Below are 21,579 nucleotides of genomic sequence, written 5' to 3'. Positions count from 1 at the left end.
TTGTACATCAACCTGCAGACAAAGAAATAACAAGCATTTGCAATGCAACGGGTCTCGCAATTCTCAGAGTTAGAGCTATTAGCAGTTGTAAACTCCCAACCGGACTTTTCTTGCCTCTTTAAATGGGAAAAAAAACGAGTGCGATCGCGCTGCTAAACAAGCGAGATCGCGCTGCGAAAAAAGAGAAAAGTAGACCACAAACCGGACCGAAAACAGCGAGCCTTGTATGTTTTCAGTACTTGGTCGCTGCGCTCGAGGAGGGCTAACCACTGGAAAAGGCATGTCGTATGCATGCCTTCCACTAATGAAAGCAAGCAGATTTTAAAAGGCAAGCCCACGAACCATTGAAAGACACTGACGTGACATGGGTGAGGCTCCGAGCCCTTTTCTAACTACCACAGCGTCTCGCAAGCGATATGCATGCGCAAGCGCATGCTACACAGGCTCGACCCTAAAAAGGGTTGTGAACCTGTGGCCACGGGAGAGTTTTCAGCCCCAGCTTCCCAGGTTTGAATTTTCTTCTTGCTGACTGAGAAACAAACAAAAAGTCCAGTGGTAGAAGGGGCTGTTGAGAGTTTCAATTGATAAAGTTGAAAATATGACCACTGACTGACTGCCAGGGTGAGGAACACGACAGAACTTCGCATTAAATCAACAAGTCTCTATCAGTTTCAAAGACCGATATAGAGGAAATATTTACAACTTTAACAAGTTCTACACAGTGATAGTAATGTAAGCAACTGTTTAATTAGTAGATAAAATGCTGCTTAATTACTTAAATACACAATTCATGTTCTAATGATATAATGTGACCTAATTATTACTTAGATACACAATATGTTTTAAAACCATTTCCATATACACACCAATCATTTAATTTGAAAACTAACAGCCGGAAAAAAAAAATGTTATTATTAGTATGCAAAGGCCATGACACCAATGATAATTTTCGATATAAAACTAGGGTCCCTGTAAATAGACTTTTAAGAGAAATTGAGAAAATGTAATTCCACGGATTCCTATTGCTCCTCCAAATGAACCGTAACCATAGGTATTATTTTCTTGCTGAACTGGTGTTGCTAATAGTTTCATGGTTCTATCAAACAAGTACATTGTCATAGTTCCCTGTCTTTATACAGCAATACCATGTGCCATCCCAATACGAAGTTGCGTCGGTCTTTCACACCGTGCTCCTTGGGCCTTTCAATGACCCCTGTCTCCCTGATGCTTAGATAATGTTAAGAGTTGGGCTGAAGGTCTATTTCAAATGTCTTGCAAGTAGCATTCAGAATGTCACCAGAAAGTGAAATATTAATCACAACACAATCCTATTTCTAGCTTGAAAACAAAAAAAGTATAAAAGGTGCTCAGAAATAGGAAAGCCTACAAAGACATTAAAGGCTGCCAATGACACTATCTTCTTCTAATGTATTGCTAACTTATGGCCAGCTCACCAAATGTGAGGGGCGTGCCAAACGCCCACGCTGTCTTCAGCACAGTGTTCACGGATGGATCCAGAAAACGTTCTGCTCAGTTTATTGTGGGGGTCACATAACACCCCATCATATGCTTTAGGAAGATTCCCTGTGTTGGATGGGCATTCTGAGTCTAAAGGCATCTCCCCAAAGGATTTATCATAAACTTTTAGGTAGTATCCTATCTAGTGAAATGTTCAAATTTTTCTTGTATTCCGATGTTGGGCATTCAGTGGCGCAGAGATCAGTTTATACAATGTTTATACAACGTCTACACCAAATGCCATTGCTTCAAACTGGCGGGAACATTGTAGTGTGCAGTTCCCGTCAGACAGCCCGGCAGGAACAGCGCTATGATATTGGCCTCGGCTCCCTTAAGGAAGCAGAGGCCAATATCGTAGCACTCCAGCACCCTCAGAATGCACAGTCTGCAAGCAGACAGTGCTCATTCCAATGGTGCTAAGCAGGGCAGCCCCTGGGGCAGTGCAAGGACCCCCTTGTGGATCCCTCAGCACTGGCTTACTGCCAGCCTTTCCATGGCCATTGAAAGGCTGGCGGTAAGTGGGGTTGTAATCAGCCAGGCGGCACTAAGTTCAGCCCCACCCTGGCTGAGTACAACCACAACCGCCATCACCATGTCGGGAACCATGGCGCGGACGGGCGTCTTCAGGCGGGTCTGCCTGCCAGGGTAGTAATGTGGTGGTCGGACAGTCTGGACTGCGGCGGTCTGACCATCCCCATGATTGTGGCAGTCCCCGGACCACCCCGTCGTAATGAGGGCCGAAGTCTGTGGGTTCACTATGAACTGCAAGTTGCCATCTGTGAAAAGAGATAACCTTGTATTCCATGCGGTCAGTAGTAAACCCCTGTATGAGAGGAGAGCCAGGACACCAGGCACCTTAATTTTGTACTGATGCAAAGGTGTGATGGGATGTAAAAGACACTGTTCACAATAACCCTGGGATTAAGGTCTATGTATCCCACCAGACCAGGTCGATAATCTCTCCACCTTCCCCCGAAGCAGAAATTACCAGCTCACCCTGTTGAGCGCCATTTCTGTTGCTTGAGAAAACTGCATTTCCTTGGTCTTCTTCCTGTTGGACTTCTCAACAAAGTGAGCCAGCTGACTGAGCATCTACCAGTGACAAATCCTGCTTGGCCCTTGCTTATCAGAATAGGGTGGGTGGTGGTCAGCCAGTAGGCCAGACCCTACATGTACAGTATGGCACCTAGATTTAATAATGCTGTCAGTAGTTAGGAGGAGCTTGGAAAGTGTCAGTTTCGGATTACAATTTACCACTATTCCCACATTAAGAGTTGGTTAGATTTAGGTATGGTGATACAGTAGGCCTGGAATCCCCGATTCCGGCCAGTAACTTCTTGCCTAAGGTGTCCACTACAGGTTAAGGTCCTAAAATCAGCAATAACTATATGGACCCCCCCATCGCCCCACGTGGTGTTGAAGGGAGCAGCAGAGGCAGGGCTGTGTCTCTTCCTGTAACACCTACTCCTCTCCAGCTTGGTTGTCCCACAACCAGATTTGTGGTTTTAAAACTAAGCAATGTCATATCTGGACTCACAGAACCACTCCTACTCATAATCAGGGTCTATGTTGGTTTCTGACATGGATGAGGTCTAAGATTTCCCAAAAGTAAAAGACACAAATGCATTGGTCAACAAGGGAGCCACTTTGTCTGCAAACACATTTTAAAATGTCCCCATGTGTTCTCCTGCGCCTAGGGCCTTGTGAGACTTCATGCATCTAATTGCCTGCAGTAACTCTACTTAAGGATTGCTCCAGTTACCAGCAGATCAGTGCTGACCTTGACATAAAGCCGGGGCACCTTGGAGCATCAAATAATTAAAAGTGGCAGAGTTTCTGGGAAGCTATATATTTTAAGGAGGGTAATGATCCTGGTAATATGCTTGAACAGTTCTCCATTAACTGCAATTCTTGGCCTCATTCCCAAGGAGATAAAATTCTCCTGCCTGTAATAGAAATGCATTTACCACGCAGTTTTCACTGCAAGAACGGTCATTTAAAAGGTTGTGGAAGAAATGAAATATGCTCTGGTGCAAGGAATGGCATTAGATTGTACTAGTTTCAAAGATCCATGAAAAAATACCATCCTTAGAGCACTACGAGAGTTTCTGGTCACCTCTGAATTACCATAATATATAAAGGGATCGAAAAATAGTTTATAATGTGGTCATGTTGTGCCGCCATTGCTGCGTTTGCTTAGGCAGTTGTGCGCCGTCTTGTCTTCCAGTTCTGCTAGCTTTTCCTTTCATATCTTTTCATTTTAACTCGTTTTTTTATTTATTTTTATAAACACTTCTATTTTTGCTGTTTGAGAACTCATTGTCTTTGAGGCATGTGCAATGTTTTAAAATAGGGCCCATTTTCCCTTACAGTCCCCTGGGTACAGGGACCACCCAACCAGGTTTTGACTGGTTAGGAAACTAGAAACGATGGATACAAATGTTAATTAATGAGACATTATAAATTTAAAATAAGAGGGTAGTAGGTCCAGTAACTAATTTATTAGTTACGGTATAGAGCAGTGGTTTCCAACCTATGGTCCTGGGATCCCTGGGGGTCCGCAAAGCCTCCTCAGGGAGTCCGTAACTGCTTTTATATTAGAGAAAATCAATTACTGTCTAGCTCAAGATGGGTGAAGTGAACTAGCTTTTTTTTAGCGTAAGAAGCTTAAATGAAATGCAGATATCCCAGGTGGTCTAGCTCGCCTCTCACTTGGTGACCCCTGAGGTCTAGTGGTCTAGGAGGGCAAGAGGACAAACCTAGAATGTGTTATGTTTACCATACACACTTGGTTCTGCTTTCCCTATTTTCCTTGTCTACTGTGAAGGTGGTATCCAGAATGCAGGGCTCTTCACACAACATGAGATATTTCTGTTTTTTGGTAAAAAAAAAAAGTTTTGGTTTGTTTTATGGGAGTCAGATTTCCCCCAAAGGGCCAAGTTTGGGGCTGGAGAAAGCTCTAAGCCAGGAAGCATTTTTCCCACCATGTTGGATTTTTCCGTCCAAAGATCCTGTAAGATCGCCGCCCAGAAGACATTTCCACCTTGCAAGATACACATCATTTTATAGTAAAGACCATCGCAAAAGTAGCAGTGGTCAGAAAGAACACGCACAATCCCCAACGCTGAACCTTCATAATATTTTAAGAGGAACCTGAACTAAACCTAGTGCTACAATAGACCACACCCCGATTCCAAAAGGTGTCACTGAAGTAGTCCCCATAGATGAACACAATATAAGATACAAAAAGGCTGTAGCACATGACTTGCACAAATCAAAAATAATGTATATATTTTTCAGAAAAGTAGAAAAATCGTTCTAATTTAAATTCAAAATGGTGCTTTATGAGTAAAATTTCATCTACATCATGGAATGAGCCCAGACAGGACAAATATAATCTTTATGACAATAAACTAACATGATTTTTCACAAAGATGCGAAGGACACAAAAAAAGAATATAGCCCTCATTACGAGTGTGGAGGTCTTAAGACCGCCACCCTCGCGGTGGCGGTCAGACCGCCGCCAAAGTGATGGTCCAACCTCCACATTACGACAGTGGCAAAAGTGCTATGGTCGGACCACCGGCACTGCCACTTTTAGGCCGGCCTGGCTGTACCGGTGGTCTTAATCCGCCAGGGCAGCACTGCCCTGGAGATTACCACTCCTGTGTCCACTAGCTTTTGCATGGCGGTTCCACTGCCATGCAAAGGCTAGTGGAGACAGGGTGCTGGGGGCAGAGGCCCCCTTGGACTGCCCGTTGTGCTTTTTACTACCTAATTTACAGGCACTGAAGAGCGCGACGGGTGCTTTCGCACCCAGCACAGCGCAACTTGCCCGCAGGTTGGATTAGGAGCTGGTGTCAATGTTGTGGTGAGTTTCCCGCTGGGCCAGCGGGCAGAAAGCCAGAGTGGCAGTCTTCCGACCCTCCGCTGCCCGCCAAACTCATAATGAGGCCCTATGTCTTTGGATTTTACAGCACAACGGGCTAGTGTTCCGTATGTGCGCTAAACATTTATGTACCTGGGATTTTACAGCACAACATGATGGTATTCCACATATGCAATAAACATTGTCAATACAAGCATCTTTCCTCTGGAAGACTTTTTCAGAGCTATCAAGGTGAAATTATTACTCAGGTGTGACGAAATACTATAAGCTCCATTATATGTTCATATTAAAACTATTTTAAAACTTTTTTTTAAACATATGTATATTATTTTTAATTTGTGCAGGTTGTGTGCTCCAGACAATTGTGTATCATATTTTAGGAATGGTATAGGAAGATGTGTTTTGTGTTAGAAGTATTGGATGCTTACTGGAAGGTAACATCCCATCAATGTTTTTTTCTTTCCATCCTTGAAATACACTTCCCAGCACCGCTATTCTTTACTACCTTTTTGGAATTTGTAATAAGAAGGAAAATGTCTGGCTCCTAGAAGACGTTTTCAGGCTTGTGCAAGGCAACCTCCTCACTCTGTTTCCCAGAGACACAGGCATCTGTGGTTACTAGACGTGCCCACTGCCTCCAAGAAGTCTGTGTGGCTTCTGGAGTATACTGAGTGAAAGTGAGGTTCTGTCTGTCCTATGGGGTTCCTTTCCTGCTGGCTCACTGTGGTTGGCGAGGCCCTTAGATCTGCCTACCAAGGGGAATGGGTGCTCTATGGAGACAGAGCAAAAGACCCACAAGCATTGAATAACGCTTTGCAACTCTTGTTCCCCAAGGTGAGCTACTGCACCTGAGTTTCACTCTGCATTGATGTGGACCACAACAGGATCACATTGCTGACTCTAACTTTTAAACTCACCTTGGCAGCTCTTGGTGTTTCTAGTTCAAACTACAACTCATTTACCAGTACCTGGCTGGATGCAACCTGAAGTTCTATGATCGTCAGGTGCAACCTACTCAGAGGACTCATCAGCAGGGACTCAAACTGCCTGCGCTCACCTCCAGCATGGCACGAAGGTTACATTTGCAAAATGGACGCACCTGCTTGACTCAACTTCCTGGGTTTTCCTGCAATGTCTGACTCAGTTCAACCTGCCAGTCTCTGGAGCAATTTCAACCCAACACATTGCATCACCTGCATTCCTCTATACCAGTGACCTGACCATACACTGTATGGCACTAGCATGGCTCACTTGGTACAACTACTGATTATTACATGGTTATACCAATGATTGAAAGCAATTTTTGGTTTCCATTTTATCCTGTGACTTTTTCCCTAGTGTTTATTTTCAAATTGTCTGGTTAAACTAATTTTTTTAATTGGGACAATTGTTGATTAATAATAACTTGCAAAACCTAGGGCCAGATGTATCAAAGGGTTTTTCCCATTCTGTGTCAATGGGAAAATGTGTTCGTACATATGGCCTCTGGTCATTTTTTTAATCATTCATGTTCCTTAATAAACTTTTATTGCTCACAGGTAAGGGCTGTGCTGGCTACAAAAGTATAAGTCCCAGTTGAAGACAAGGCTGTGTAATCAAGGGAACGGCATTTAAAAGCTGTGATCACCTCACACCATGAGGACAATAAGACTATTTGTACCTGTTCTCATCTCACCTAACAGTCCTCCAGTAACATCGACTGCCTCACCGGAGTCGCTGATACCCTCTCTGAACCTAGAATGCCAGGCAAACAGTGTTAGTCAGTGTAGATAAGCGTTTTGATTTGCAAAGCCAAACTCTGCATTTCATACATGGTTGTAATTTAAAATAATACTTCCCTTAAAATCTCAACTTGGTTTAGACCTGAGATTCTTTATCTCTTTGACGGTACTATTGCACTAAACCAGGTACACACACTTTGCCCGGAGCCTTGCCTTAATGGTCAATTCACAATTCTAAAGGTGGCCTAAGACACTTTTCTGAAATCAAAGTTTAACTGTTAGTTTGTCTATCTGAGTGGTGTGAGAGCTCTGCCACAACCCACACCAAGATTCAACCCAGTCTCTCCACACACTTCCAAGACGATTTCTAAACGTTTGTTTTTGGACAATCGGCCATCTGATTTGACTATAGCGTATTATTTAGCAACCATTTTACACATAATACCAATTACTATATTTTGATATGGATGCAATGCCCATCGCATATGAGTATCAAGTCTGAGAAACAATTTGAGCAAAATGTATAAAACTTGTCAAATTTAGAAACTGAGGAAGTAGGGTGTGGGGCTGCCTGAAATGCCTCCCAGAAGGCTCTTACTTCAGAAGGCCAAAGACGAAGGTGTTGAATTTGTTCTTGCTGCTGCCGAGCTGGGGTAGTTGGCAGATCCTGGAGTACAGGTTGTGCAGAGGTCTAGTAGCAGGTCCTTGAAAAAAACAAAAATAAAGGCATCACTGAGGCTGTGACAGTGTCAGGCTCTAAAGTAATTGATGTATTTTGCAAGGTTTGATGTTGGTTTTGGGAATCATGTTGCTTGGGAACATTCAGCAGAGACCTGACTAACCCAGTTTTGTTTTGTTTACAAGAACACTCCATGTGGTTCACAATGAGCTGGGAATCTTGCAAAGGCCAAGTTGCTTTGTTTCCCTGGGCAAGCAGCTGCTGCACAGGAGGCCGTATCGCGATGATGTCAGGATACATTGTGGCAGAAAACAAACTTATTGACTTCCCTGTAAATCAAACCCTGGCTCTTCACCACAAAGAATAAATTAGGACCACATTCAATCATGGCAGTTAAGCCCCTGAGCTCTGACTAAACCCATTTTATTTGTTTTATTTGGCTTTAATCTGGTGTAATATCACTTCTAGTGGGCACCAAGAAGCTGGGCGTAGGTATGCACCATAAATAAGCATTAACATTATATTACCATGCCAATTACGTAGTACAAAGTCATAAAATTACTTTTCAAATCTTCTAAAAATGTTGAGTGCAATACTTTGCTAGTGCGATTTAGCCAATTAAGTGCTCATTTGCTCTGCACAAATCCCAATTCAGGTGTAAATTGTGATTATAAACAAGGAGCTAACTGTGCACTTCAGGGTTTCTGTTGCACAAGTTATGACAAGAAAGCTCTAGTTCAAACTGTGTAGTCAAACACGCATCCTGATTTTGCTCACCTCAAAACCTGGAAGGATGCAGACAATTAGCAAGTTATTTCTGATCTGTGAAATTCAGATGGGTCTGGTAGTTCTGCACCAGCTACAGACCGCACCCCATGGTATCACAAACTGAGGGTGTGATGCGACCACACCACATCTGTGTAAGACTCTGAAAATCCCCTTAAATTACTTCCTTATTGTGTCTTTACCTCATTGTTTCATGACTTCTATGCCCGTCAGTGGGTGCCTGTGTTTCGTTGTACACTATGGGCCTGATTACAACTTTGGAGGAGGTGTTAATCCGTCCCAAATGTGACGGATATACCACCAGCCGTATTACGAGTCCATTATATCCTATGGAACTCTTAATACGGCTGGTGGTGTATGCGTCACATTTAGGACGGATTAACACCTCCTCCAAAGTTGTAATCAGGCCCTATGTGTGCTATTGTTGCACACTGGAACGTTATTCCATGCTTGTTCCAAAGTTTGTGTGGTTTTCAGCAGCAGGAGCCTGTTATATACAGCAAGAGTCAATGAAAGCCGCACAGTCGGTCTTACGTCAGCCTCATTTAACAACCTGTATCCACAGCAATGAACTAACAATAGTATGTACAGAGGGCGCAGTTGTGCAGGGAGAGCCTATCAGGTGCGTGCACCGGAAGCACCTCAGAGTACCCTTTGCTCCTACCTGTATTATGCACCACATTCTTTCTTTAGAAGATCAAGAGAAGAAGCAGTCTGTTTCTATGTGCTCTACATTTTACCATATAAGAGAACTGAGACACACTGGGATAATACATTTTGCTCACCAAATGTAGTGTGATCACAAAATGCAGCCTAGTGGGTAAGCCAGGATTAAAATTCAGTTCACCCCAAACCTGACATCTTAATAACTACAGTACACCTCCCCCTTTGCAAAAGTGTCTGGGTGCTTTAAAGATGGCAGCAGGCTCTGTGGAATTCTCTGTAGATGTTAGTAAATGCTAAAACTGTAACAGATGTGGAAACCGCCGAGGTCCAAGCCTGTTGTGTCGGGAAACAAGATAGTAGGAGCGTAGGGAATGGCCTGTGAGGGTGTTTGGATACTACCTATGGAGAACATGGCACGTAACACCAGAGGTCCCAAGGGGGATCTTCCTCCAAGCCTGAGGAACGGAAGCCAATGATACTGTGCACTGTACAATGTACAATGCTTCAAGAATATGACTATTATGCTTGTGAAACTTGGTTCTAATGCTGAAGGTCTCCTAGTTAGGCGATATTTCAAATCTAGAACTGAGAGCCAGACTAAGTTTAGAACTTTTGGTAATCTGATCCTTAGGTGGGGTTAAAGACTGACTGCATTTACCACAGTAAAGACCCTGAAACAACCACACTGCTCACTAATCTCCACAGTTTAATTATATGCCCCATGTTTTGTTCTTGGGTGCAGAGTCACATCGTGACTTACCAGGCTTAACTGAGGCCTCCACCACAGTCCAGGGGGAAGTCCGTCTCCTGCCCACAATCACATCCTTCTGAAATGGTTTCAGCCCGTCCCCAACCAGGGCATACAGAGCCGGGCACAGGGTGTTCAGGATCAGATGACCCACTTCTGGGCTCAGCCAGCTGTCCCCCAACTGGGCCTACAGTGAGATAGTAGAAAGTGGTGAGATCATGTAGACCTACTCTCCCCTCAGACCGCTCCTCCTTTTATTTTGTTCATAGTCTTGCGAATCCTCTAAAATAATTGTTTTCGACATTATTCCTTTTTAACTGGATCCATGCTTGATTTTCAGAATAGCCACAACAGAAAATTCCGTAAAACAGATCTAAACAAAACTCTTATTCGTCAAACACTACCTGGAAATTCTGCTGTGGATCTGGCCTCAGCTCTAATACGTGGTCTTATCTCTTCTGGACCTTCAAGCAAACCAACATTTCCAATATCTTTTTGTCCTGCACAGTTTTTCATATCTACCATGCATCTTCTTCCTTATCTCATTCTCCAAACTTATAAACTGTCCCACATCAGGTCACTTACAAGAATCTTAGACTCTCACCTTTTGGACAATATTGCGGGTGGTGCTGAAATGGGAGATGATTTTGTCCACTGAGGAGCTGACGGCCACCAAGAGACCTACAAAGAAAAGAGAGGAAGTCAGTCTGTTCCCAGAATTAAAGAGCAAATGTTCAACTGTATTTGCTTTTTACCATCTTTCTGACATGCTCTCTGCTGCCTACTGCTGTTTTCAATAGATCACCCACATTTTCCCTGATTATCCTGATCCTAACCTCATATTCGCCAACACATTTCTAGTTGAGGAGAGATCTGTTTGGCTCCTGAGAGTTTCACGTTTGCTACAGAGCTGACTTTTTTTCATCCAGATTTTTATACAATTGTACTATGTGTATGTACTTCCATATTGTATATGCCCTCAGCAGAAGAACAAGTATATTCATTTTAGCTGGGCAGGGAAGTGTATATTTAGGATAATAAACTTCTAAGAAAGACTGCAATCTTTCTGGTCCTTCCTTAGGAAGCAATCAAATCTAGAATGTCAAGGAATGTGATCAAAAGGCGCAGATAGCTCAAGAAAGTGAGCGGTTTACTTGATATTGCGTTTTCTTTTTAAGAGACACACTGATGTATGGTAAAGACAGCACAATGCAGGAGACCCTGTTGTCTACTGTTCAGAAAGCTTCCACAAGGATTTATGAGTAAACAAGACTGAAATGTTAAATCAATACAGAGTTGCATTAAACATTCATTTCCCCTGCTAAGTGAACCAAAGCTGCAGTGCTATCATGGTCCCTGCAGGAAAGAAAGTGCTTTTCTATTCTCCAACGATGGAGCCACCAAATCACAGCAGAAACACATCTTTCTTTGAGATAGCTTTTTTCCATCAATGTTCGCATTGACCTGATAGTGAATGTTATGACTGCATCATCTAGCCTCTGGCTTTCCATGCTGGGGTGGGTTTAATAGACCCTTTATGTTATAAAACCTGCATACCTGCTTGGGCCCAAGTAGCTTACGGCTTTTCCAGAGTTTAGTTGTGCATATGTGTGCATGCCTGGAACAGTCCTTACAGTGATAGTAAAATCTGTCTAATCCAAACACCATCTGTGTGAAGCACTGGGTTAGCACAGAAATATTTACTGTAGTTCCCTTAACAACGGCCCTCAGTATCCTACTACACACTTTATTGAAAGGAGAGGGAGGGAATGTGTGTGTTTTTTTTGGTAACAACAATTTTTGGAAATATAGCCAGATTAATTTTCCTACACGCCTCGAGATTTCGGTTTAAGATTGTGGTCTCCCTACCTTAAGGAAGGCACAGAGTAGAATTAAAACAACCATAAGGGATGCACAGGGAACTCACGTGCACAAAGACAAAAAAATAAATATTTCTATATATTTTAATCTTCATTGTTTTCAATTAATATTTGACCATTTCAGTTTTACTTGTGATCTTCAAGTTTTTCATCAGAATATTCCAGACGCATGTTTCGACTGTACATTCTACCTTTCAAGTTTTCAAATTCACAAAGTCAAAGTAGGTCCCATGTCATCACTGTTTCCAGGCTGTGAAAATGGATCAACCATGACTTTGCAATCCTGACCGCCTTGATGGCTTGCACATAAAATGCAGAAGAATGAAATACCTAAACACCAAAAGGATAAGAATTTATTTGAAACACCTGCAGATTAAAACAAATATCAATAGAAAATAAATATGTCTTTGCTACTACTGCCACAGATGGATTCATTAAAAACTAAATACATCTCATAAAGGGTCCAAGAACAGGTTGCTTTTAGTTGATGGTTGATGATACACCTCTCACAACATCACTTGTAGGTATAGTTCACCCTGTCAGCAGTCTCATCACCTGACTTTAGCAGTACCCAGCCTGTGCCGGGGGAAGAGATTACAATGGATACCTCCACTTTGCAAGGAAGGAGGCAAGAAGTGGTGGAGTCCGCGTGGTATTATCTGAAGCAAGTCAGGCCTACCAGCAGCTTATCCACACAACAAAATCTTAAGAGTGTTGAATGTTTGGCAGCTCTCAAGAAGTTACCTCTTGGTTGTTTCTAAGGTTAAATAAAAAGAAATCATAAGAAACTTGACTCTAGAGCGTTCTTTACAAATGCCACAAGCTCATCCAAGATTTATGTTAAGAATGTGTACCGTCAACAACCATGGATGAACTACATTATTTTATATACCTTGTGTTTACTCCGAGTATATGTATTGTTATTTGGTTCAACTCACTTTTACTTGCACTCCCATGTACACCCTAGAGAACCTCCTTTAGATCTGCGTAATTAGGTGCTTGAACAAATCATGCATTGATTCTTTACAAATACCTCGAGCTTACATAAGAGTGACTTTAAGTTGTTTAGTAGTGAGTACCTCAGGACTTTGTTTCCAAATACTTTTCTGAGTGATATTTCTTAGTACATAAGTTGACCTTTGATTTTGCAAGTTTAATTTTGAAAGTTTAGATATTTTAGATCTGGTTTAACAGTGCAGCTGTTGTAACATCTACTGCTACAATGTATTTGAAACAGACACAAAGTGGGGTTTGGCTCTACAATGTGGACAAACACTCTCCCACCACAAACTCTTGGCTCACTGGAATATCATTCTGCCAGTGCTGACCCAGTGGCTTGCACTGCCATGCACGAGGGTCTATTTCAAATCTCAAAAGTACACTGAATCGTCAGACGTGAAATTATTTATCTCAAAGATGCTTTGTTTACTGAAATAAATTGACTTCGTTTTAGTTTTTTTCACTAATGTCGCCTTTTTTTATGATTTTGTCAGGGCTCCAAATGCGAGCCAGGCCTATTGGCTTTGCCAATGTTTTTTTTGTTTTTTTTAAAGAATTTCTTATCCTTTTGCATCCCTGTATGCTATCAATCAACTATAAGATGTATCTAGCTCCAATGAGGAGCGTTGGTCTGTAAATTTCAAGAGTGTTTCTTTCACTGGTGTAAATCTGGAAGTTTTCCTTGCAGTCCCTGGTGTAAATCTATAAGTTTCACTTGTAGCCCCCTTTGATGAATTGACCCTTCTTCCTTGGGCAGCGCCCTCTAGGGGCTGTGGAAAGATCTGTTGTCTTCGGCATCACTCATCGTGGTCTCTGTTAATGGGTTTACATGGAACTAACGGGACATTGCTGAGCATGAAACTAATGGATTTAGTGCAAGGGCCCCATTCAGTGGGTAAATCTCTGACCCTGACAGTAGCCAATAAAACATGGATCTCTACCCATGACGGGCCTTGCTGGTTGAAAACAGCCCCTCTTTCAATGGCAGTGCTTAATTTGTGACAGTTGTTGGAGGTCGATTTAGTGACCAAGACATTTTTCATCGTCAGCTTTGTTGCAGCCATAGAGACAGCAGAAAAGTGCGAAAAAAGGGGGAAGCGAAATATAGGAAAAGAGGGACAAAGAAAAATGAAAATTATTCAGTAAAAGTGAGCTAAAGAGACAGGAAGTATGGGATGGTTGCTTGAAAAAGGCATGAGGTGGAATCGAGACCAGGTAACCTTGGTGTTTTGCTCCCCGGCATTAGGCTACATTGGTAGTAGGCTTCTAAGAAGAATGTTGACCTCTGCACTTATCTTTTTTTTTCACAACGTAAGTACTGACAATCGTGCCCCTAACTGGGAGCAGATAATATAGAAAGAAAGGATTTGTCTTTAAGATACCTTATATGATCTACCAATCTGCATATACGCCAAGGTCTCAAGTTTCATCGTGGTTGAGTTCAACATGCAGCAAATACAGGTCCTTGCAGTGAAAGAATGAATCCCTAGTGTTGAGTCATAAATTTCTAAGGTAGATGCAGTGTCTCATTATAAGCCGCTGAGATGGGTGCTATTGGTCAGATGGAGATCACAGTAGAGTCCTAAATGTTTAGAGCTGGCGGTTTAGCAAAGCTTAGAACATGGCTATTTCAAGCCTGCAAGTTACTGCAAGTATATGGGTGACAGGCGTGTGGGTAGATAACTTATCCTTCTTCTGAGTGCCAAAGAGCGCCCAGAGAGTATTAGAAGTACAAGAATCCTCAACATAACATACTACCAAGCATTATCATCCCGAAGGCAGTGTCTGCGAATGAATTAGGCTTGCTCCCTGGGTAACACATTCCTGTGAGAGGACAAAGTTGTGCCTCTGCGTGTGCTGGCTAGAGGGTAGTATTTCCCCATGAACAGCTCCCCCTATTATCTGAGTAGAAGTTTCTAAAACGTGCCTAATGGAACTTAAACCAAATAGTTGCATGCACACCCTAATTCAGTAACATAAAGAGACAAATGTAGTCCAGATATTTATTCTTGCCCAGTATCAATGTTCCAATACACCTCTACGCTGGAGTTAGTGCCATACGCAGCACGTGGAAGTGGACGGGTGCCACTTCTGGGTGTATCCGTGTTGGTTAACATGCTGGGATAGTGATGGCTTAAACACATGGTTAAAATGGATCTGAAGAGCCCCTCAGGCAAAGTGCCCTATGCTGGTTGAATAGAAAACTCTCTCTCAGCACTAGCCTTCAAGCTGAACAGAGAATTATCCATGGGCAGCACGGTCTGAGGGGTGAATAAAGAGATCTGGCTGGACACTACTGTTTATTGGCAGGACAGCAGATACAAAGATCTACCCGTGGGCCGTGCCCCCTGCTGGTTGGTTAGTGCCCATGCAGGTTCCATGCAGATATCTCATGGTGACCCACACCCCATGCTGGCTGGACAAAGCAGCAGCCACACCTGGCAGTGTGGGCAGCTTGTTCTCTAGCTGCATGGGCATATCCCTGGGGCGGTGACCCAATCGGTGCTCGGATAGCTCTCCTGAAGCAGTGACTGCATACATCTGTGCCCTCTGCCACTAACCCTCCCTCATCAGGTTCTCCAGAGGCTGGCTGAAACTTTACCCACCAACAGAGCCACGGCTGGCTGGGCAGCTATGTCTCTTCTGAACAACACTCACTGGTGGCTAGACAAGACTCTCCCTCCCCTGTGCAGCGCCCCCTACTGGTTGGATGTGAGATTTCTTACTCTGACAAATCGACTTGAGGATGAACTGACCCATCCCTCCCACTGTCCGGCATAAGGAACCTCTGGTGACATCAAGGCGGCTTAATGGTGGTGAATCAAGTGGTACAGGTTGGCTGTACATGCCAAACTATGTTAATTATTTATATAGTGCTTTACTCTAAACTTGGATCCCCTCAAAGTTACGAATTCAATTATTTGGCTACTCTGAGGCCTGTTCCTTCATTCATCCATTAGTGTCTTACGCATGACATAATTTTATAACTTCTTTCTTTTATTCACTCGTCCGATAACTATTCGTGAATTCAAAAGCTCTGTGAACGGCGTGTTCGTTTATTCGATCGTTCCTCGAATTAGTCAATACATGAACTCAGTCACTCGTTCGTATGTTTTTCGTTCACTTTTTGCTTCGTTCGCTCGTCCATAGCCTCCAAGCATCTATTCAGCCGTTCATCCGCCCATTAATCCAAGCCCTCTCAAGGACGATCGGCTATTTTGTCGCTGCACGAGGGAAGTGACGTGGTTTCACCTATAATGGGCATTGTCATGGAAACGCGAATGGGCATCGCTATGGAAACGCACTTCTCTCTCGCACCTCTCCAGGGAAGTGGAAGGTGTGATGGAGCTGACGGTCGCCATGACAACGGAACCAGAGAGAAGAAAAGGCAACCTTTCCACACAAGGTGCTTTATTGTTGATGGCTTTTTTTTATATATCAAACTGAACTATTTTTAGTTTTCAGTTTCCAGGACATTAACTTTAACTGGTTTTTGCAAATACCACAGCGACCCCTGCTGGGCAATGCTGGAGCGACGGTTCGGAGAACTTCAAGCAAAAACATACAATTTAACACAATGGTATCAGGATTCGCATGGCGAAATAGATTTTGTGATTTGGTAGGGTGTTAACAGCTGTTATTAACAAACTTAATTACTCTTATTTTTATATTGCGCGATGGAATGGAAAATCGGCCACGCCAGGATTGCACTTTACAGTTTACACTTAGATTTCTGCAGTAGGGGAATTCACTCCTTCAGCTGTTTTACCGACGGTTGCTACTGGATGGTCTTTTCACTCTTTAAATAAGGCATAGTATTGAGTAATCAGATGGTATGCGTTTATCGACCTTTTTAGGTACAAGGAGATTACGTGATTTGCCCCGAAACACAACACTTTAGGCTGCGGCCGGCATTCGAATCTGCTTCTCCATCTTGCAAGGGCGGCAACTCAAGCTAATAGGTGAACTCTCCTCCCCTTTCTCGTCTCAGTTTCACTCCACTACAACAATACAATGAAATGTGACCTTTCCCTATAGAAAAACACAGGAATGTGAGAGTATACATAACAGAGGGATATGGTACGATAGTTTCATTAAGGGGATACTGTGACATCATGAAACAGAGGGCTGAAGGACAAGCGGTTTGAACCCCAGGGATCTGTGCAGCAAAGTAATTCCCTGCACATTGAGGACGCACATCGGTCTGTAAATAAAATATAAGTTGAATAAGAGGGCGTATCTAAAACGTAAACCAGCAAAGACAGATGTTGTCCGGTTCTCCAGTAATCCCAGACAAACTTTGCTTCAAGACTGGGCAGCAGACATGACCCTCAATGGCCCGGCAAATTCGAAATCACCTGAATTCACACCTGGTACACTTTCCCTTCAAGGAATACATCACTAAAGAACTCAAGGCAACATGGTACCTACTTGAACCTGACCTGCAAGTTCTGGACTGCAACCGTGTTCTGATGAACCATGCAAGCTTTGGCCCTGTTACACATACATGGACGCAATGCCCTGCTCAACAGGCTCAAAGGACTCTGCACTTCCACATGCATAAAAGGCCTAAAGAAATTCAACTACATTCCCCTCACACTGAAGGACCTTCATTGGCTCCGCCTCTAGGCCTGTATCAGTTGCATCATAGGTAAGGCCTTCAAAAGCACATCCCCAGCACAACTGCTCGAAAAACTGTCTATCTTGGGTGGACAACCCACTAAAAGGAGCCAGGAGATCTCCAGACTGGAAATGCAGAAAAGCAGGAAAGAGAATACCAGAAGGCAACTCTGTGTACGCACCCAGGGTTAGGAACAAAGTCCTGTCAGCATCAGAAATACTCTTGCCCCCCCTCCTACTGAAATCTAGAAAGTATGTGAGGACACATCCATCAATGGCACACTGTCCCCTCACTTGTTAGGTAATCATCTGCTGCCTTTCAGTATGTTGGGCTCTCATCCTTGTGGTCAACACTCACCTGTTTCCCTATTTCCGAGCTATGTTTGTGCTGTATAACTATATCTGCACACAATGCAGTTGCGAGTTGCAATAGGACCTGCAGAATGTCAGTCAAAACACTATGAACAAATGTGCTTACATATATTTGTATATTGTGAATGGTGGTCACTACCAAACGTGAACATTGTTTTCATACTGAGGAAGAGGATCACTACCAGTGGATGTGCCGAAACATGCTCATTGTTCCTTTATTCTAACAGATTTCTCCCTGCAGATACCTTTTGAATTTTACCCAAGCATCAGAATGGATCCAGAAACTTTTCAGTAGTATCTCTGCATGGTGGAAGGTGGCACCTTGTGGCTCTGCACTGATGCCTTTCCACTGTGGTAATGATGTGCAGGGCTTATATAGGCACCACTAGAATGTGCAGATTTCAGGTCCTGTCTTTCCTGGCCACTAGACGCGGATCAGAAACGTCCTGTCGTCTCTCTCGTATATTTACCTCAATATTTTTTCACAAACTTTCTTGCAATGTGCAAGGGATTTTCACCTCTTGATTCGACAGGTTTCAAGACCCATAGGGGCTGTTGGAAACAAATGTCTCTGGCAGATCCCATCAGGTGTGCCTGTGGTCCCTGCAGTTGAGCCACTACTCCAAGTCCTGCAGTGATTGTGGTATGATGAACCCAAAGACAACAAGCGAACCAGAGGCAAAACTTTACATCGCCAGCCATAAGAAGACTGCGCGGGGCCCGTTCATGTTGTTGACGGAGCCGCTCCAGAGGTCAATCTCTGTGAAGCTCCAAGTCCAAAGGTACGCATAAGAAATGGAATTCCACTCCTTTGCGCCACTCACGGTCACTTGCACAGGGACCGCACAACCCTTCTCGGCTTCGCTCATGAATCTCTCAATACGCTCACAAATCATTATTGCTTGGACAGTCAAGTTCGCTGAGAGGGGCACTTAGTCTGCTCAGTCCTGCAGGGCTCTCTGGTTTCAGTCCATCCACAGACCCACCTCTGAATGGGTATTGCTTTGGTGTCTATTGAAAAAGCGAGGAATCTTCAGCTAGGATTCTCTATCAGAAGAACAAGTTACGTAGCTTCGGTAACGCTCTTTCTGGTGGAGAGTACTGAACTGCAGATTCTTCATTGACCCTCCCGTCCTCTTCATTCTGTGACTGGACTTTATCCATTAATAAGATCCCAAGTCCAGGAATCTGCACACTTCCCACCAATTTGCTTTTGGGGCTCTTCGTATGGGGAAGCAGACAGTCTCAAAAGCAACTTACGCGTGAGAGTGGCACCTATATAGGCCCTGCACATCATTTCCGGAACAGAACTGCGTCAATGTGGAGCATTAGGTGCGCAAACGTACTGCTGAAAAGTTTCTGGACCCAGCCTTACGCCTGAGGAATATTCAAAAGATGAGGAATCTTCAGCTAGGTAAAGTCTCTACCGAAAGACCATTACCATAGGTAAATAACTTCTTTAATACCTTTGCAGCATTCAATATTGATCATGCTGTGAAGGTTATTACTACGAAGGTCTATTTTCTGATCCAGTGTTGTTCTAGTGATTTCTACACCTACTTTCTTTTTTGGACACTGCTGTGCATTACTAGAAGATCATGAAGTAGATTATATATGCTCTGAATGAACATATATTGTCATCGTTAAATATATACTTAGCATTATTTATGCTTTTGTACAATAAAACATCTATTTTGATACTTTAAAAGAGGTGGGCATTTGCTCTGGTGCTCATATACAAATTAGCAGGACAGGTGCCATATGAGCCAGGCACTACACGTAGCATGTCCACCTGGAAAGATGCAGCCAGCTGTGCAAGTTTAAAACCTGCCACTGTGGCAACAGCCTTCCCCCACGAAGTGGCTAGTGTTTCAAGGTGGAAGCCGCTTCTACAAAAAACAAAAAAAACAAAAATCAATAGTTCTGGTGGTGGCCTTGCCAGTAATAACCTTCACACCAATAGCCATTAGCTGTGGTGAGCTTGTTGGCCAGGTAGGAGGGAATGCCAGTTGTGATAGCTGATGAGGCTTTATTTTGAAGATTGTGCAGGACAGCAAGTGGAACCAGAGGAGTTCCATAATAAGAATGGATGTAATGTGGTCATATATCAGGCCCTTCACGAGGCATGCAGGATGGCCTAAAGGGGGCGTTCACCGACCAGATGCACGACACATGTACAACTGCTTTACTTTTAGTTTTTTTAATACTATTATATAATCATTAACTCACAATTATTTCCTTCTGCTGTTGCTCCAGAATTACTTTATACTACACGGGCGTCAAAAAACCCTGTATATAAATAAGCCTGTCACTACATTCGTTATTAGAACTGGATTGTGATGTCAATGAAATGACATAGCTACTCAATTGTAGTAACTTATAACAGTAGAACTGTGATGTCATAATGCCTGATGCCAACAGCCATAGTGAAAGGCAAGTTGCAAAGCATTGCTACCGCAGCAGTTTAAACAAGCATTTGCAATGCAACCGGTCTCGCATTTGCTCGAGTTAGAGCTATTAGTGTTGTTAACTCCTTATCTAACTTTCTTGCCTCATAAATTGAAAACTAAAAGTAAAACAATTTCGCATAAGCGAGCAGATTCATAGTGCCACTGCTGCCCTAAGCATCAGCGTGAAGAGAGACACAAATGGAAAAAAAAGTTTGCTCGCAGTCAAACTTATCGGCAAAAGTGCAATTAGCCATGTAACAGGGGCGATGACCAAGGCGATAACAAAACCCCCCTAAGGAGGGACAAAGGTAAACCATTTACCAATGTCATCAAAGGATTTTTGAAGGGCAAGCCCACGAACGAGTGGTAGAGGTGGGTGGGTTAAAAGCCCAAATACATACCAACACGTCAGAAAGCAACGCTTGCGTGCTGCAATGCTCTACCTAACAACAAAAACGAGATTCCTTTTTGTTCCTTTGGATCTGTTTCCCTAAAATGAGCAGTTTTTAGCAGAAGGGAGATATTTAGTGCAACATGTTTATTTTGCAGCCTGTGGTTCACTACAGTAAATAAATAATGTATCTGCATGTTGCTACTCATTCAGAGTTACAACCCTTTTTTAATCTGATTTAGAATAAATGGATTCTAATATGTTTAGCAACAAATTATTATCTCCTTTTAAAAAAAAATTAGCACTGAAAATCATGCTCCAGTTGTCATTTGTGGAATGTTACTCCCTTTTATATGAATGAGGAAGACAACAAGGATACAAGCTTTGCATGTGAAGGGTAATGGTGTGACCATATATTAATAAAATACACTTTGCCATAAGTTAAAAGGATTCTGCGTGTCACCTTGATTACCATAACCTTGCAAAGGGACTCAGTCTTTGCCCTTGTTCCTGTATATGGTCACACTCTCCTCAGTGACATACATTATCCTTATTATGTATGGCAGGGAAGTCCTTTATCCCATATATAAAATGTTTAATGAAGTTACTCCTAATGAATGGTCTGAATGGCCCTAAATGTATCAAGTTTAAAAATGTTCTCTTTGTTTGATCACCACAGAAGAAATATGCCTATGAATATATTACTTGATTTGAAAAAGAAAGCTTTTCTAGTGTGAACAAATTTTAAACCTCACTAGAAAGAATTACCAATAAATATATTTGGAAACACATACAAATATGTGGTATCAATAACATAATGCGTGTCCTACAACCCCATCGAACAAGTAAATGGCTGTCTC

The 21,579-nt window shown here is 42.9% G+C and overlaps 1 protein-coding gene across 3 annotated transcripts in view; it reads right to left on the bottom strand.

Annotated features, from left to right (window-relative positions):
- Positions 1-21,579, bottom strand: part of RUSC1 (RUN and SH3 domain containing 1) — a 90,353-nt gene that overhangs the window by 25,837 nt on the left and 42,937 nt on the right. For all 3 annotated transcript variants that reach the window (XM_069218455.1, XM_069218453.1, XM_069218454.1), the window contains 3 exons: positions 10,612-10,688; positions 10,020-10,194; positions 7,727-7,832 (listed from right to left, as the gene is read on the bottom strand). In XM_069218455.1, coding sequence (XP_069074556.1) covers positions 7,727-7,832; positions 10,020-10,194; positions 10,612-10,688 — 358 coding nt within the window. The remainder of the gene's footprint in view (positions 1-7,726; positions 7,833-10,019; positions 10,195-10,611; positions 10,689-21,579) is intronic.

This window comes from Pleurodeles waltl, chromosome 12 (assembly GCF_031143425.1).
Source record: "Pleurodeles waltl isolate 20211129_DDA chromosome 12, aPleWal1.hap1.20221129, whole genome shotgun sequence".
Lineage (NCBI taxonomy): Eukaryota > Metazoa > Chordata > Amphibia > Caudata > Salamandridae > Pleurodeles > Pleurodeles waltl.
Note: the sequence above shows the minus strand (reverse complement) of the source record. Positions and strands in the feature narration are given on the sequence as shown.